The sequence below is a fragment of the Odontomachus brunneus genome, unplaced genomic scaffold, assembly GCF_010583005.1.
Source record: "Odontomachus brunneus isolate Ranch 3 - 2012 unplaced genomic scaffold, Obru_v1 Obru_scaffold_110, whole genome shotgun sequence".
Taxonomy (NCBI): domain Eukaryota; kingdom Metazoa; phylum Arthropoda; class Insecta; order Hymenoptera; family Formicidae; genus Odontomachus; species Odontomachus brunneus.
The window spans coordinates 324,641-341,338 of NW_022639560.1; the positions used below are offsets into that span (position 1 = coordinate 324,641).

The following is a 16,698-nucleotide window of genomic DNA, read 5'->3' on the forward strand; positions in this document are numbered from 1 at the left end:
GTTTTATGAATTAGTTTTGATTTATTAATTTTTTCATATAAGTTAAAATAATCCATTAATACTTAAATCATTGTGAGCTGCTAACAACATAACAAAAAAAGAAACAAAAAATAATTGCAAAAAAATGTGTTAATCTCTCTGAACATCAATGTTCTTTTCTTGTATGAAATCTTTAACAGAAATCAATTCTTTTTTTATAAAAAATTACTTTCTCATTAATAATCCACAAATTTAATCTTTAATTAAAAAGTTAATTATACAAAAATATATATACTGCATTGCATAATTAATTTTTGACTGTGATAAACGTTAAGGTGTCGTCGTCGTTAATTTAATATCAAGTTAACTGTTAATTGAATTAGTTTCTATAACTTTTAACCGTTTATATAACTTTTAACGTGAAGTAAGTTAATTTAAGGGTTAATTCTTCAAGCTTAACTTTAAAATTAAATTTAAAAAAAAAATTAATTTCTTTGTTTAAACTTAACAACTTACCCAACTCTGGATCTGCAGGTTGAAGAACGATTTCCTCGTCGGATATTTCGGGCATGACATCGATTAAAGCGGGATAAGTCTGAGAGGGGACTCCCGGGTACAAGAAATTCGGGTATGACGTGGGTTCTCTCACAGGATCCAGGTTCTCTTCTCGGAGGACAGCGGGATCCAGACCGGGATACAAGTGACTCGAGTCGTGATCAGGTAAACGGTGCTGATATTTTAACGGACCTCCCCGAAGGTACGCTCTGCCTACGTCTTTCGCGTTGTGATGCAGATGCGCCTTGAACGCGAGGACAGCCGATGTCGCGTTATTGCTGTCTGCGCTCGCTCGAGAACGAGAGTTCTCGTCGGCGTCCTTCAGCACATACAGATCCTTGGACACGGGTACCAGCAGGAACTTTCTGAAGGAGCTCGCGTATGCACGATTATCCTTGACTTGCGACTTCTCATCGTCACTCGCCGGGGTCTCCTGGTGTCCGCTGAAGAGTCTCGGCGAATAGGCGTCGGCAAGCGTTCCGAGGCGATACATGGGAACGAGTACTCTCTCGATCGGCTTCCCGGAAACGAAACCGCTTCTCGCGCGACTGATATCTTCGGATCCGACGTCTAGCAGCTCTATCGGCGAATGATGGCTCGAGGTCTTAGGAAACGCGAAACCTCCGTTGATCGCGTCGACGTATCTGTCCGGGTAGCTCAGGACGTACACGGACTGCCTCGGCGGGAGAGCCGTTTCCGGTTCGCGTCGATTTTGGCTCTCGTCGGCCTCCCATTCGGATGTGGGAGTCTCTGGTGATTCGTAGAGTGTTTCTCGCGAATTTGAGTCGATAAGAGAGAGAATCGTCTGGTCGGTTCGCGAAAAATGATCGGAATCGGAACTCTCCGGGTTTTTTACCCGGATGGCCGTCGGAGTCGACGTCGGGATCGGGTTGGTCGCGGGAACTGGTGATTCCGGGACTTGCCAGACCGGGAGTCCTCGTGATCCCGCCACGTTCGACCAGACATCGTCCGCGTCGATGTCGTCGTCGTTCTCGAAGTCGTTCTGACGACGCGCGACCTCGTCGTCCGAGTTTCGCGCGCGTTTCGTTCGTCCTCGAAGACTTCGTCTGACACGCGTCGATTTGCCATTTGGGAGCAGTTTCCTGGTTTGCAGAAAATCGTCGATGCGATTCACCAGCGAGGACTGTTTGTCGCGCTTGATTGTCATTCCATCGTCGACGGGCACTTCGGACACTCGGCTCCTGGTCTTCTGTTTGAGGATGTATTCTACGCTGTTTCCTACGGATATTGCCAGGAAAATCGTGACAAATTACATCGCAGAAATCATTGAATTCTCTCTCGCGAATAAGTATTTCGTTTCTTAATTTCAAATGAAAATTGTCCGACATTATATTTTAATACAATATTACACATATTTTAATGTGCAATCGAATTCTTCAAGTCTAAAGTCGCATAAAATATTTCCTTACATGATAAATATAAATCTGAAGAATGAAGTGTGTCGCAAAAAGTAATGACAATGTACATTCTATTCCTAACTAAAAATTATCTGATACCATCACTATATAAATATTTTTCTATGCAATTGAATTCTTCAAGCCTGAGATCACATTGAATACTTCCGTAGTCTCACACAGTAAATCTGAATCCGAAGAGCAAGGTCTTATCGCGAAAAATAACGAATACGGCAACACATTTCGTTCCTGTGAATCTAAATAATGACTACTCGATATTATACGAGGATATGCATATTTTTCTACACAATCGAATTCTTTAAGCTTAAAATCACGTGAAAGATATTTCCACAACCTCACACAGTTAAACCTAGATCCGAGGACCAAGGTTTCGCTCTGTCAGTCGCGCACAGAGATGCTCATCGAGCAAAATTAAACTTGATACCGCCAAGTGACCTCGTTCCGCGTCTGTCAAAGTAATTACCTAGTATCGTCGCGGCGATACCGCCGTCCGCAATTCTCGCCGCGTAAGCCGCAATGTAAAACACGACGAGAAGGATAATTCGCATAGCGTCATATCACGGGCATTCTCAGGGGCGGTCGTGTGCTCGCGAATTGTGCGTGTCGTCGCCGTTGACTCGCACGAATCTTCCATGGAGCATCACCGACACCTTACATAAGGTATACCTGTCGGAAGAGAGGAATGCTCGCGCTGCGTTGACAGATTCTTGAAGTTCGTGAGGATCGATAGGAAGCCGCAATGTCGATTCAATTGACGAACGCGAACAAACCAACAATGTATGTATTATATACTCTCAGATGCTGCAAACCATTCTGAAATCATACTGAATGCGTTCATAATATCTTAGAATATTATCCAAAATATCCTGGACATATTCGGGGTGATTCCAGGACGTCTTGCGCTATCTTAAGAACTTGCAAAAACTCGTCGGATCCTTAATCATTTTATGATTATAACTCAAGTTGATATATATATATATGTAAATAAAAGATGAGTTATTTTACAGATATAAAATCAGACGAATATTTTAAATGTGTCTGGAAGTGAATAGCGATGACAGGTAAAAAATATGCTTGAATTAAATATGTCGAAAATATTATTCGCGCGTCGCCATTAATAAAAGAAATATAGCTAAAAATCTTATAAACTTTCGTGAACTCTTAAGGCCAATTTTTCAATAGTAGTTCAAATTTAGATTTAAGTTTAAACTACTATTAAAATAATTGACCTTTAATAATATAATATATACTGAATATACACTATAATAATGTAAGTAATACTATAAATACATTATAATAATGTAAGTAATATATATATATATATATATATATATATATATATATATATATATAATATACTGAAAATATAAATAATATATATTGAATAATCAAAATAATATACAATAATATTTAGATGCTCTTTTAATAGGTAATACTTAAAAAGTACTCAAGACCATAGTCTTTAATACAGGCTGACTCAAGAATTGCTGTACCATGTATATTTAATTTAAGAATGTGCCTCCGAGAAATGATGAACAACAATTTTCCAAGTCTGTACGACTCGTTTTACTCACGGTTCGCATTAATTTCATCAGTAATGAGTTTGTTTTGTCGAAAAACAAGTGGTACGGCACTTCGTGCGTCGTCCTGTAACTCCTCGTCGGTACAATCAGCTGATTTCGAGGAGGATTGCTATCGGCGAGATTTAAACAGATGTCACAAACAGATGTTCATTACCTCGGTATCTTAAATCAACAGAACTTCGTAAGGGAAGGAACGAAGAGTCGAGAAATGAGATTCTGACTTATGAAATTGGAGGCGAAAATGGAGTTTACTGACGTATACGGAAGATCTGCAGAGTACACGTCGCCGACGAGGAGTGCGGCGTGAGCGGAACTATGCGCGGTACTCGTGGTTAATAGAGAGCTCACTTATACTCTTTGTGCGCGCAAACAAGTTGACACGAACATGACACGAACGATCGCGATTTGATATTCGCGAAGACACGACGGCCAAATGATCGCAGGAGTGTTCAAATGCCGAAACTTGCGCGACGTACAGGTTATTATGAAATCTTGGTAAACAAATGTGACCAGCTCGATTGGCGTCACATATGACAATTATTACATACATTGTTTTAAAAATTTGTCTCTTGCGCTTTTCACGCATTGAGAATCGAATAAAACATACATGTGACAATTATTTTAGGTTGGTACACAAAAAATCTGTCATCTATTTGCCAATTAGAGTTGACAACTGCACACGGTTTCAAGGTAATTTCTATTAACAGAAATAGTGCTCGATGACTTTGTCTCTCTAATGTTAATTTTGGCAACATTTTCCACGTGGAAGAAGACCTCTCAATCTCTCTCTTCAAGATCTCCAAATTTCTAACCTTATTTAAAGACAGAGCTCAACAGGTGAGTCTTGGCTACGTTCAACAGAGAAAGCTGCTTTACAGTTGTGAAATTCGTGAATCTTATTGACATGTGCTCTTAATTTTGGCTGTGAATCTAGTAGTATATATCAATCAGATAATAGCATATAACAATCAGATTCACAAATTTTACAACAACTACAAAACAGCTTTCTCTGCTGAACGCAGTCTTTTGCAGCAACCTAGCAACATCATTCAGTGTCAAACTATACAAGGAATTGTTTTTCAGAGATACTGCCAACGTATTCAAACATATTCAAAGGCCACAAAAGTATTTTTGAGACACCAGCTAGGATTTACAAAACGTTGCAAAATGAGACCACTACTTAAAGTGTTATATTCGCTCTGTTGGAGCAATGCTTACCTGATCATGGGCATATGCATGGGCCTAAGTTTCAGTCTGCTATTGATACCGATCGACGTTGACAAGCAACGTGATATCGTGGAGACCTTCGACCATTCTTCCAATACTTTAGAGGATGTGGACCCCTATGAGCCACGAATAGATACCGATGGTAAACCGCAGCAGGCTCTGAAGACAAGGAAGACGTTCGTGCGCCCGCGATATTACTCCACGGAGCTGGGTATCAGGGAGAAATTATTCGTGGGTATTATAACGAGCAGAGAGCATCTCCACAGCAGGGATGTGGCGCTGAATAAAACAGTCGCTCATATAGTGGACAAAATCCGTTATTTCATCTCTATACCGGAAGGGACCAAACCGAACGTCTCGTTCCCTGGGATAGTCGGGTTTACCGATACCAGAGACATCCTAAAACCTTTCCACACTATAAAATATATCATCGACAATTATCTAGAGAACTATGACTATTACTTCTTAGTTAAGGACGTGAGCTATATAAATGCAAGGGGTCTGATGGAATTTGTGAATAAAATAAGCGTAAGCCAAAACGTTCACATAGGTGTTCCAAGCGAAATCGAGACCTACTGTTCCTTGGGTAAGGCACGCTCGCTTACTTCTAATCCAGATAACGCGAGCTGATCGATAATTCAATCTAAACGGACTTGGTCTAAACTAAAATCATTTCCAGAGTCCGGCGTCCTGCTGAGCAACTCCGTTATACAGGAGATCAAGAATAATTTAGACTGGTGCGTGAAGAACGCGTATTCGGACTCGGACGACGTTAACGTCGGCCGTTGCATCCTCCATTCCACGTCGATGCCATGCACTGATCGCGTGCAAGGGCAAGATTTCAAACTTACACGCTTGAAGCCTGCGTTTAACTTCGATCGGGACTTCGCCGAGTTGGCCAAGCGCAGTGATTTCCGAAATTCGTTGTCTGTGTATCCCGTCTACGATCACATGCTCGTTTACAAGTTTAATATGTACTTTGTCGCGGTAAGTACTTGAAATATAACACGTATAGAGCAATATACTAATGCATAAAAATATATGCTATTTTATATAGCAGTATATAAAATATATAAAATATTATGTCAATGCTTAGACAAACATTATACAGTTTTGGACATTCTTATTATTCTAGTCTTTGACATGAATATTTAAACTTTCAACAAAAATATATACGAAAAATATATTCTATATTGAAAGTTTAAATATTCGTATTTAAAAATCAAGACAATAAGAATATCCAAGTATATGTCCAGGCATTAATAATTTTACTTTAATATCCTAGTGAACATTAATTAACAATAATATTTAAAAATACTAGAAAATAATACTAGTAATAATTAATAACATAATTATTGAGCAAACCCGTTACACACAGTAACGACATTCACTTTTGACAGTTTGGTGAGCTTACAACTTCATTGTATCTAAACTGTTTTGCAACCTGTTGTATATAAAACGGTTGAATGAGAAATTACAATATTGATTTGATATTATTGTTGGCTGGTGTTTACTAGGATATCATATGCTAGCAAACTTCGTGAGATATGATTTGTAAGTTAAACAGATTGAAATTAACGTGAAGTTTGATTTTGTCTATTGAAAGTTACGAGTTGTTGCTTCATGTATAACGCGTTGCTCCGCAGATCAACTCTATCAAGGTTCACAAGCTGATCGGTGATATACGCAAAATGATCTCGAAGACCGCGCATTTGGGCCCGCCGAATCAGCGCAACGTATCATGGCCCATCGGTAATCAACCAGGCAATAAGCCGTCGGGACGTTTCGATGTTCTGCGCTGGTCGTACTTTAACGAATCTCACGTGTTCTTCGAGACCGATTTCATTAACATCCAAGAGTTGCGCGGCGACACGAAGTCCGCCATCGACTACGTGATCACCACAGCTGTAAACAATATTATCAACAAGTATGACAACAAGCTGAGCTACAAGAAGCTGCTAAACGGCTATCAAAAATTCGACGCATCCAGAGGGATGGATTACATACTCGACATCGCGTTCAACGAAGTGGCCACAGGCAAAGAGGTCAGGAAGCGGATTGAGATCTGCAAGCCGTTGGGTAAAGTGGAAATTATACCCGTGCCGTACGTGACCGAGAACATGAGGATTAACGTGATCGTCGTTATTGATCTGGACAAGAAGCAGGATGCGTTGAATTTCATGGAGCATTATGCGCAAGACTGTATGGAGAAGAAGTACAAGACTTTCCTTATGGTGGTCAGTTCAATCACACTTTAGTAAAACGCGCAATTTTTTCACGTACAGCGTTATGTTCAGAAGTAATTGCCGTAATTGATATCGTTATTTGCATTTTTTTTCACATAGGTGCTCTTGTATAATTTCGATTCGCAGTCGAAGGGCAGAGGCGACGTCTTCTACGAGATAAAAAAGAATATACTAACATTGAACGAAAAGTATAAGAAGGATCAATCTAGAATCACGTGGCTCTCAATACGATTGCCGAGCAACGTGACTTCCGTAGATTTCGATCCGATGTTAAAGATCGCCGTGACCGACTTGTGCGCGAGAAAGTTCTCCCCGGAGAGTTTGGTTTTATTCACGGAAATGGGAGCGAAGTTGAAAGTGGATTATTTAAACAGAGTGAGTATACTCTCTTCTCAAGTTATTCTTTGCAACAATTCAATGTCATTAACGATTATTCTCAATTCAACGATGATTTGTTGTTGCTTATCAGGTTCGCATGAACACTATTAGTCGTTATCAGATATTCAGCCCGATTCCGTTTATCGAGTATCATCCCGACATAATCTACGCGGATGAAGTGGCTCACGATGAGGTGGACGTCAATAGCAATTATGGCAGATACGATGAACGGAACTACAATAATATTGCGTTTTACATCAAGGATTACAACGCAAGTACGTCGCGCATATACGCTTTTATTCGGTCTTAGATTAAATCGACGTGAAAGATTACACATTCTTCTATCATGTCACTTGAGATTAGAAGTTACCCACTCAAGCAATTTTTCGTCCAGAGAAAACACGCAAATAAAACCTGACAATATCGTATTTCTTTTTAATTGATTGTTTCAGTGCGGCAGACGGTCGAAGCCAACATTCCGTTAACGCGATCCGACAAGGACATCGCGACCCTGCTGAAACTTTCGAAGCACAGTCCTGTAACTTCCTTATTTGAGATGTACGTGTCTTTCAGCGATATACATGTGTTCCGCGCAATCGAACCGACGTTAAAAATCAAATATAAGGACGTTAACTGCGAGGACAATTCCATCGACAGTATTTATAAGAGTTGCCTTAGACTAAAGAATAGTCACTTGGGTAAGCGTAGTCAGTTAGCTAGACTAATATTAGATTATCAAAGTTATCACACGTAATGGAACAGAAGTCGCAGTATTAAATCAATATACACATAAATTGTAATTTCACATAATTAAAAGTAAGTATATCGTGTAATAAATATTTTATTCTATTATTTATTATATATATATATATATATATATATATATATATTTTTTTTTTATAGTAGCAAATATATTAAGGAGAAATAAATTGTGTAATGACAATATCAAAAATAAATATATTGAATAATATACAAAGATTCCTCCCCTCTCTGGTTGATTTTCTGTCGCGACATTTTTGCGATCAAATATAAGATATGTGAAAACGTTTTGGAATAATACGACTCCTTTCCGTGCGCAAGAGCTTTTTAGCTGCACTCTCTGTATTTATTTCAATTTGTTTTTTTCTTTAATTATTTTCACATCTATTATTTGATTATATGTACAAATGTGTAATTTATATTATATAAAGTTATAACATAGTGCAGCTAAAAAGGACAGACTTAACATATATGGTATTTTGTTTAATATTAATAATCACCACGTTAATCACGATCTATGTATTGACGTGTTAATCCTATTGGCATCTTACTATTTATCACTATCAGATTCTGACTCGGACAGTTGCAGATCTTCATTCAGGAAATTGTCTGGCATGAGCGGTGCGACAACTGAGGTTGAATTTACACTACTTAGAATGTCTAAAAAAGAAATAACATTGTTTTAATATTAATTTAGATACATAGAGCTGAATAATATAAATAGTTATATTTTACTACACTACACTTTACAAAGTTAGTCAAGAAAATAATTTAATCGAAAGTGTGGACAATAATTTAGATTAAGGAAAAAAAAGTTAGAGAGAAATAAAGAAAATAACTTAAGGCAATAATATGGGAAATTTAGGCATTAATATGGGAAATAGAGCACATTTTTTCTCATACTTTAACATATTTTTATGTACCATTTGGTGCCATCGGTACGGGAATGTTCTCCGTATCAGAATCGCTATCCGAGCTATCAGAACTTGAACTGCTCGAACTCGAATCGCTTAGTGCACCCTCGTCGCTGTTTATAGAAGCCGGTTTTATATTTGGTATCGCAACAGGTGGCGGAGATACTCTGACTGGTGCAGACGTATATGAAGGAATTACTGGAGTTGACAATACGAAATCATCAATCTCGGAGCCAATCATTGGCAAACTAGCCAAGGTCGATTGTGTGTTTGACGATTGCGCGGGCGAACAACTGAAATCAAATATAAAACGTTTAAAATAGTCTGCGGAATTTATAAATGTACTATGCGTAATGTAATAATTCATTTTATTTTCAGAACCTATAAACTAACTTTTTTCTGTATTATAATACTTTATATAGCTTCTTATGAAAAAAATACAAAAAATATAATAGATTTGCTCTCTATCTGAAACATGGATTTATTATACAGAGAGTCTGATGATTCATGACACACCTATTGTGTGCAGGTAGAACTCATCAAACTGAATACAAAATTCTCTTACAATTTTGCAAATAACCATGTATAATTTCAAGTTACTAATTAAAGAAGATTTGAGTATGATTATGCATGATGATAGTGCATCATGAATTGTCAGAAACACTCTCTATATTTGATATATCTCTATTTCTAATTAATTTTACTTATTTATTTATATTCAATATATTTGATAGTATATACCTGCTGGATGCCTGGTGTGGAGGACTCTGTCCTCCCTTTGAATGCAATTGGACAAAAGGTTCCCTCTTCGTTCCACTGGTAACTTTTGTCCTGCCATTCAATCTGCCATGTGTAGGACTTCTCTTATGTTCAACAGATGTTGCAGACCTACCATTACTATTATTCCCATTAGAAACTGTTAAAAATTGCTTAGCTGTAGGTTCCATTCTGCAAATAATATAAAATTTTTAATGAAATTTTCTAGCACACAATAATCATGTACAATTACATATAATAATTTCTACCATACCTAACTGTTATAATATTTAATAATAAACTTAGTAACAATAAATATGTTATTTACTTAGTAAAAACAAATAACCTTGTTTTTTTGACTTGAATATTTGCTGTTAGCTTTTCCAATATGAACTCTCCAGTAGTTTTGTCAATGATGAGAACACATTCTTTGTGATGAGGTCTCTGAGAACCTTTGAATACAGTATGAGGAGTACCAGCTCCATCTAAATGAGGGACTGTAACCGTCATCGTATTATCTGCTCCTGCATCAACATTAGCCATTTTCGAAACATCAACACTTGCAGGTTTAAAATCATCTGAAAAAATGGTATGTGATCAATATTTGAAAATTAACATATCTTCTTCAATACTAAATTAAAAAAGGTTCTTAGTTCAAAATCTGCTTGATCTTAAATTAAACAGTATCAAAATAGAAAGCACAAGATACACAGCAAATCCTTCTGAAACTTTATTATACATATTGATTGTGCTCAACAGAAAAAGCAACATTAAAAGTACACTGGAAAGAAAGACGACTGCTTAGTAAACATGTTGAAAAAGTATAAATTGCTGGTGTCATTCAGCAAAAAATCTTACAACAGTTCCAAAGCTGCTAGCAGCACAGTGTAAAGCACTGATAAAGCTGCTTTTTCTGCTGACTGTAACTATTCATAAATAATTTGTTTGATTATGTATAGTCATCCATATGGATTCCATTACAGTCCTGTTTGAAGATTAGAACATGCTTCACAGTTAGAGGAAACTTTAAAAATAAAAATTATAAAAGCTCCCTTTATATTCTGAGCATTTTCAGCTCCACACATCTGAATTCTTAGAACTTTCAAAATTCTTCAATTTTAAATAACAGAGTAATCATTCCTCACAGACACGTTGCTTCAAAGACCAATTCCTACTATCGATGAAGAGAGTGCTGTGACAACAGATTCTCATCTTAAATCTCTTACATTTCAAGGTGTGAAATGCCGTCGAGCTGTTACTCGTAAAAGTCGACCCCAACTTAAGTTCACGAATCTCAGGTCCCAATCCAAGTCGCTCAGCCATACTCAATTCGCGGCCTTGATAGTTGTGCTCGGGCACCGACGAGATATTAGAAAAGACCATCGGTCTTAAGCTGGGTCTACAATGAGTCGGTAGTCGGTAGTCTTAAAGGGACGTCTACATTGCAAGTAAGTAGTAACAAGTAGGAAGTAAGAGTAAGAAATTGACCAACCACAGTCGAATGTGAGAAGAATAATCAACTATAATTGGTCAATTTCTTATTCTTACTTTCTACTTCTTACTGCTTACTTCCAATGTAGACGTCCCTTTAAGCCTCAATCAGTGAGTCGGAAAGGCTGTCGGTGAATCGGAATCGGTGAATTGGTGAAGCTGGGCCAACAGCCAACTTTGAAGACTATCGACTAGCGATTTTCTTACGACTGACCAATCAAATGTTTCGCATTGATTGTCCTAAAGAGAGCGCTCTATATGAATAGACGTTTTCAATGGCTGATGGTAAATAGATGGTTGTGATTATTGTGCCGTATTTAATTAATAGTGATTCTGTACAAATCATGAATATTGATGATTTAGAAATAATACAAATTGTACAGGCAAATCCTTGCCTGTATGATAAAAGTGTCAAACAATACAAAAATGTTTCATGAAATAAATTCATGAAAGCTCCTTGCTGGATAAACAATTTATTGAGTGGTCTACGCCATCATTTAATTTAAAAAACATTTATTAGTCACTATTAACTTAAACTTGCTAAAAATTTAAACTTTAATTTAATAATAGTTTAATTTAATAATTATTTCCAGTGTAAAATAGACAACTAACCTCTGACCAGTAGTCATCATTATATAATATATGGAAAAAGATAATAAAATTATTATTTGCAATACGCATATTAGTTCTACATCCATCAGAATACCTGCAATTCAAGACACACTATTTGTATACGTTAAACACATAACACATGTGCGCAGTAAAACTTACGTATACGCAACTAGTTAGAGAATTGAGCCCCAGTATTCATTGGTTGCGTTCAGCAGAGAAAGCTGCTTTGCAACTATTGTAAAATTCGTGAATCTGATTGGAGTATGCTCTTAATTTTGGTTAAATCCAAGAGCATGAACCAATCAGATTCACGAATTTTACACAGTTGCAAAGGAGCTTTCTCTGTTGAACGCAGCCATTGGCTGTATTCAGCAGACTCAACAGTTGCACACAGTTGAACAATTCGTCAATATAATTGGTCTAGATTTAGGGATCTAATAATAAGAACCAATAATCACTGATTGCTCATTGAGCGCTTTTTCCGTTGAACGCGCTCATTGGATTTCGCTCATTGCATGATCGCGTATGCAACGGGCATTGAATCAAAAGTGGCTGCGTTCGCTTTGGGCGTTTACGCGCTGTAAGCGTCATTCTATCTTTATCGCTGATTACACGCGGGTAGAAGATAGGCTGCGTTCCGAAATTCACTTCCAGTATTGAAAATCTATAGTTCATGTCACATATACTATAGAATTTCAGTACTGGCAGTGAATTTCGGGACGCAGCCATAGAATGACGTTTTAGCGCATAAGCGCTGAAAGCGACGCAGCCAGTGTTAAAAGTGCAAGCAACGCGATTTGTGTTTAGTGAGCGTTCTGCTGAATGCAGGTAATGTATGGTAGTGCGTCATTTCGCGCGTTTCTGTCAGAAGTAATCTCGCTTTGTGTGTGTGAGAAACATTGGAGCTCGTTTTACGACGGATCACTTGGACAGTGTGATTACGGAACTGCGCCACAAAATTCTGCCTTTTTCCTGTGATCGAATATTCGTGAAATCAACGTCATGTGGTCGGACAATCAACCAGACGGCCAGAATTATACTCTAATGCGCGAGGATGATATTGGTGACGCATTTGGTTGTCCTAGGTAAGAAACTTACTTCCATAATGTGGTCTAACACTGTGTTTAGCTACACTGTGGGAGCAATCGTGAATGTTTTTCTGTAGCGTGAAATCGTGAAGAACAAACATTTCCAAATGTCCAAAATCCAAAATTTCAAGTTAGAAAATTCTCACTTTTTTCACGAACTTACGCTAGACAAAAAGATTTACGATTAGCCCCTGTAATACATGTATGTGAAATCATGTATTCATATTGCAGTATAAAGTCCCACATAGATATTCACGTAATCATGAAAATAAAACGTGATTTCCTGTAAACACATTTTCTGGATAATCTTTAATTTAAGACGGAAATAGATCGAGTAAAATTACACATTTTCTGGATAATTTTTAATTTAAAATGGAAATAGGTCGAATAAAATTACACTTAACACGTAAATGAGAGAGAGAAAAAGAAGGAACAATGGGCTCATAGTTTTTTACCTTAAACAGTCGTCCAGTTACTTTGTTGGAACAAAATGTTTTTCAGGTGTTTCCAACTGATTGAGTTATTTTAGTGAAAGGATAAAATAAAATTTTTTTGCAGGAATAACGGTCCTCCTATACCACTCTTACAAGCACCTACAGAACGCTATGCTACTCACTATAACATGAATCATCCCAAACGTGGCGTAGCCATCATTTTTAATCATGAGTTTTTCACTGTCTCAAATCTTAAAAGTCGCAATGGTACGAATGTTGATTGTGATAATCTAAGCATTACGCTGAAAAATCTTGGTTTTGAAGTAAACGAATTTCATAACTCAACTCACAAAGATATAATGAAGAATTTAGATAGGGGTAAGCCAGATTTTGAATTATTAACTCAAAAATAGCTAACATTGCTTTGTCACTAAAAAATTACATGTCAAGAAATGTTTTCTAAAAGAAGCAAGCATCCAAAAAATACTTTATGAAATGATTGCAAAATATTACAATAGCAAGCATACCTTGTGAACATATAATAACGTATAATAACATATTATATTCACAGTTGCAAAAATGGATCATTCAGAACACGATTGTCTAGTAGTGGCTGTACTAAGTCACGGTGATCTTGGACTGATTTATGCTCATGATACTATGTACAAAGCTGATAATCTTTGGCAAAATTTCACCGCTGATAAATGTCCATCTCTAGCTGGCAAACCCAAGATGTTCTTCATACAAGCCTGTCAAGGTGATAGACTGGATGGAGGTGTTACTCTGAAGGAACGTACTGAAACAGATGGACTACCAAATACAACATTCCGTATCCCAAATCAAGCAGATTTTCTGATTGCTTATTCAACAATACCTGGTTTGTATTATTGATAGAGCTTTTTTTAGAACATAGATAATGATGTAGAAGACTAAATTGTAACTGAAAAATGTTCTTTCAATTGACAGGTTTTTATTCCTGGAGAAACACCACTCGTGGGTCATGGTTTATGCAGGCGTTGTGCTTGGAGTTGCGCGAAAATGGCACTCGTTATGACATGTTGACTCTGCTGACATTCGTATGTCAACACGTCGCCATAGACTTCGAATCGAACGCGCCTGACAATACAGCTATGCATCAACAGAAACAAATTCCATGTATTACTTCTATGTTGACACGTTTGGTAAGGTTCACTCCTTCTAATAATGTCCGTGTATAGTCTGCAATGCGAAGTAAGTAATTATCTACTTACTAATTATATGTATACAAACCGGCATAATAGTCTTAACGATGTCATACAACCAAATTTATAGGATATTCTTATCCTACACATTATTTATTTAAAGAAATGAGAGAATAATATATCTCAAAGCGATATATTTTTTACAATAATAGCACATTAATGTCCAGAAACAAATATGAACAATTAGAAAATACTAATAGCCTGATTATAGTGTTAAGGCTGTGCTGCTGGATTGTGTACTCACAGTACACAGGTCTAATCATCTCTCAAAGTTGCTAGCGATGAAATATACCAGTTTTACCTATGCGCTGCACTTTGTCGATACGATAGCCGTGTATTGTATTCTGGGAACAGGATATATCTTGTATGTTTAGTAATATTACGAATTATCCGTGCAAGTACCAGATTAACGTTTAAGTATAGCGATATAAGATAAAAGATTCCTTTGTTTCAGTGATAAGATTTTGTACATGATAGTATTTTTTTTCTTTTTATCGTTTTTTATTCTATTTATCACAAGAGAACAAATAACTACTGCCACAATTATGCATTTTTTTTTCATGATCTCAGTTTTCAGGCACATACACTATCATGGCACAAAAGAATTATGTTAAAAAAAATATCATTTCTTAATCTTATCTGAATGTGTAGCACAATTATTTACGGTAAGTATTAAAATATGAAATACAAAAATTAAGTAGAAAATTAAGATCTCAAAAGCTATCGTGCTTTACCTGTGAGATCTTTATTTAGCAGGTAATTAAAGTATATGATAAGTACAAAAAAAGACAAGATTTATCGACTATATTAAATAATATTACCATATGCAGTCATTTTAATCATATTTTTCATCGGTAATTCATATAAACATATTTATATATAAATATATGTGTGGAACATATATATGAAGAAAAAATACGATGAATATTTCATACATTCTATTACAATAGCACTTTGATGTTGCATATAAATAGAATATTTTTTAACCAGTATATATACGCAGTGTGACTGTCCTAAATTTTTACAATCATATACATATATTTTATACCGAACATGTAGAAGCAATCTGTGTATGTTCTTTGCAACAAACAATAGCCTGACATCGACAAAACAATATGTATTTCAACTCTATTTAATTGTATAATCTACCTGAAGTATAAAATTGTTATGGATTAACCGTAAGCAGCAATTACTATTCAGAGTATTCGGACGTTACAAAAATAATTAAAGAAGAAGATAAATTTTGCCGTAATTAAGCAGAGATAAGTTATTTGTACATACGCCGAAGTATCATCAGCGAATGTGCAATGTGCTATATTGCTAGTTTGATAAACGTAAAACGTATAGTTAAGAGCCAATTATTAATATCGGCGGCGGCAATTGTAAGAGAGACAAAATTTGTGAAACGTGATACCAAGTCTTTCATAGTAAGAATAATCGAATTCTCATATGCCTTATACACTCGCAATTGTTTGAGAACTACGGTTAAATTATATAAGACTATATAAAACATATATATATACATATATATTAATACATCTCTATATACAGGATGTTAGTAGTTTCTGCAAATTGCGTTTTCACTTATTGTTCCTCTTATAAAACGGCTATATTCAGCAAAAGTACTTTGTGATTAGAGTATGCTTTAAGATTCTTGGTAGAGATTCAGAAGAATGTATATCTGCCTGGAGTAATAATCATTTTGAGTGTTCTGCTGAACGTAGCCGCTAAGATGTTCGCAATTTATATCATGTAAAGGTGATTTTGCAATGTAGCATTTTATCTAGACGATGTTACAAAGTAATTGCTCAAAAATATAATGACGCGGTTGCAAAGTAGAAATGTACAATGTCTTTCGCATTGTATTTTGTGATAAGCGTGCGCTGAAACGCCACATGAATTCATTTTTAAAACTGCATTTTTCATCAATGTTACCGATATATATATATATATATATATATATATATATATATATATATATATATATATATATATATAA

The 16,698-nt window shown here is 36.3% G+C and overlaps 4 protein-coding genes across 9 annotated transcripts in view; 2 read left to right on the plus strand and 2 right to left on the minus strand.

Annotated features, from left to right (window-relative positions):
* LOC116849258 (mucin-17-like) overlaps positions 1-2,578 on the minus strand; it is a 27,277-nt gene extending 24,699 nt beyond the window's left edge. Inside the window, exons 1-2 of the mRNA XM_032826213.1 lie at positions 2,434-2,578; positions 496-1,773 (exon numbers count right to left, since the gene is read on the minus strand). Of these exons, the coding sequence (XP_032682104.1) occupies positions 496-1,773; positions 2,434-2,518 (1,363 nt within the window). The 5' untranslated portion in view covers positions 2,519-2,578. The remainder of the gene's footprint in view (positions 1-495; positions 1,774-2,433) is intronic.
* A 5-nt stretch (positions 2,579-2,583) lies between these two features.
* On the plus strand, positions 2,584-8,190 carry LOC116849259 (chondroitin sulfate synthase 2). 6 transcript variants are annotated; one of them, XM_032826219.1, is made up of 10 exons: positions 2,584-2,747; positions 2,978-3,031; positions 3,729-4,031; positions 4,179-4,390; positions 4,637-5,366; positions 5,460-5,767; positions 6,427-7,017; positions 7,126-7,401; positions 7,496-7,679; positions 7,857-8,190. In XM_032826219.1, exons 5-10 carry the CDS (start codon positions 4,721-4,723, stop codon positions 8,156-8,158), a joined length of 2,307 nt encoding a protein of 768 aa, XP_032682110.1. In that variant the 5' UTR covers positions 2,584-2,747; positions 2,978-3,031; positions 3,729-4,031; positions 4,179-4,390; positions 4,637-4,720; the 3' UTR covers positions 8,159-8,190. The 6 variants fall into 6 exon arrangements, with proteins under 6 accessions (XP_032682110.1, XP_032682106.1, XP_032682108.1 ...); XM_032826215.1 differs by having other exon boundaries at positions 3,729-4,048; positions 7,857-8,158; XM_032826217.1 differs by having other exon boundaries at positions 4,623-5,366; positions 7,857-8,158.
* A 151-nt stretch (positions 8,191-8,341) lies between these two features.
* LOC116849260 (ell-associated factor Eaf) lies at positions 8,342-11,231 on the minus strand. Its single transcript, XM_032826221.1, has 5 exons — positions 11,060-11,231; positions 10,180-10,411; positions 9,819-10,025; positions 9,087-9,370; positions 8,342-8,823 (listed from the first exon to the last, which is right to left on the minus strand). The coding sequence occupies exons 1-5, from the start codon at positions 11,214-11,216 to the stop codon at positions 8,714-8,716; spliced, it is 990 nt and encodes a 329-aa protein (XP_032682112.1). The 5' UTR covers positions 11,217-11,231; the 3' UTR covers positions 8,342-8,713.
* A 1,429-nt stretch (positions 11,232-12,660) lies between these two features.
* LOC116849254 (caspase-1-like) lies at positions 12,661-15,405 on the plus strand. Its single transcript, XM_032826201.1, has 4 exons — positions 12,661-13,021; positions 13,583-13,836; positions 14,030-14,335; positions 14,425-15,405. The coding sequence occupies exons 1-4, from the start codon at positions 12,939-12,941 to the stop codon at positions 14,673-14,675; spliced, it is 894 nt and encodes a 297-aa protein (XP_032682092.1). The 5' UTR covers positions 12,661-12,938; the 3' UTR covers positions 14,676-15,405.
* The last annotated feature ends 1,293 nt before the right edge of the window (positions 15,406-16,698 follow it).

Coding starts and splice junctions, on each gene's coding strand:
- LOC116849259 (XM_032826219.1), top strand. CDS start 4,721: ATGAGACCACTACTTAAAGTGTTATATTCGCTCTGTTGGAGCAATGCT. Junction 7,018..7,125: donor ACAAGACTTTCCTTATGGTG/GTCAGTTCAATC, acceptor TTTTTCACATAG/GTGCTCTTGTATAATTTCGA. Junction 7,680..7,856: donor CATCAAGGATTACAACGCAA/GTACGTCGCGCA, acceptor TGATTGTTTCAG/TGCGGCAGACGGTCGAAGCC.
- LOC116849260 (XM_032826221.1), bottom strand. CDS start 11,216: ATGGTCTTTTCTAATATCTCGTCGGTGCCCGAGCACAACTATCAAGGC. Junction 10,026..10,179: donor ATTCAAGTCAAAAAAACAAG/GTTATTTGTTTT, acceptor TATTATTTGCAG/AATGGAACCTACAGCTAAGC. Junction 8,824..9,086: donor CGTACCGATGGCACCAAATG/GTACATAAAAAT, acceptor TTTCTTTTTTAG/ACATTCTAAGTAGTGTAAAT.
- LOC116849254 (XM_032826201.1), top strand. CDS start 12,939: ATGTGGTCGGACAATCAACCAGACGGCCAGAATTATACTCTAATGCGC. Junction 13,022..13,582: donor GACGCATTTGGTTGTCCTAG/GTAAGAAACTTA, acceptor ATTTTTTTGCAG/GAATAACGGTCCTCCTATAC. Junction 14,336..14,424: donor TGCTTATTCAACAATACCTG/GTTTGTATTATT, acceptor TTCAATTGACAG/GTTTTTATTCCTGGAGAAAC.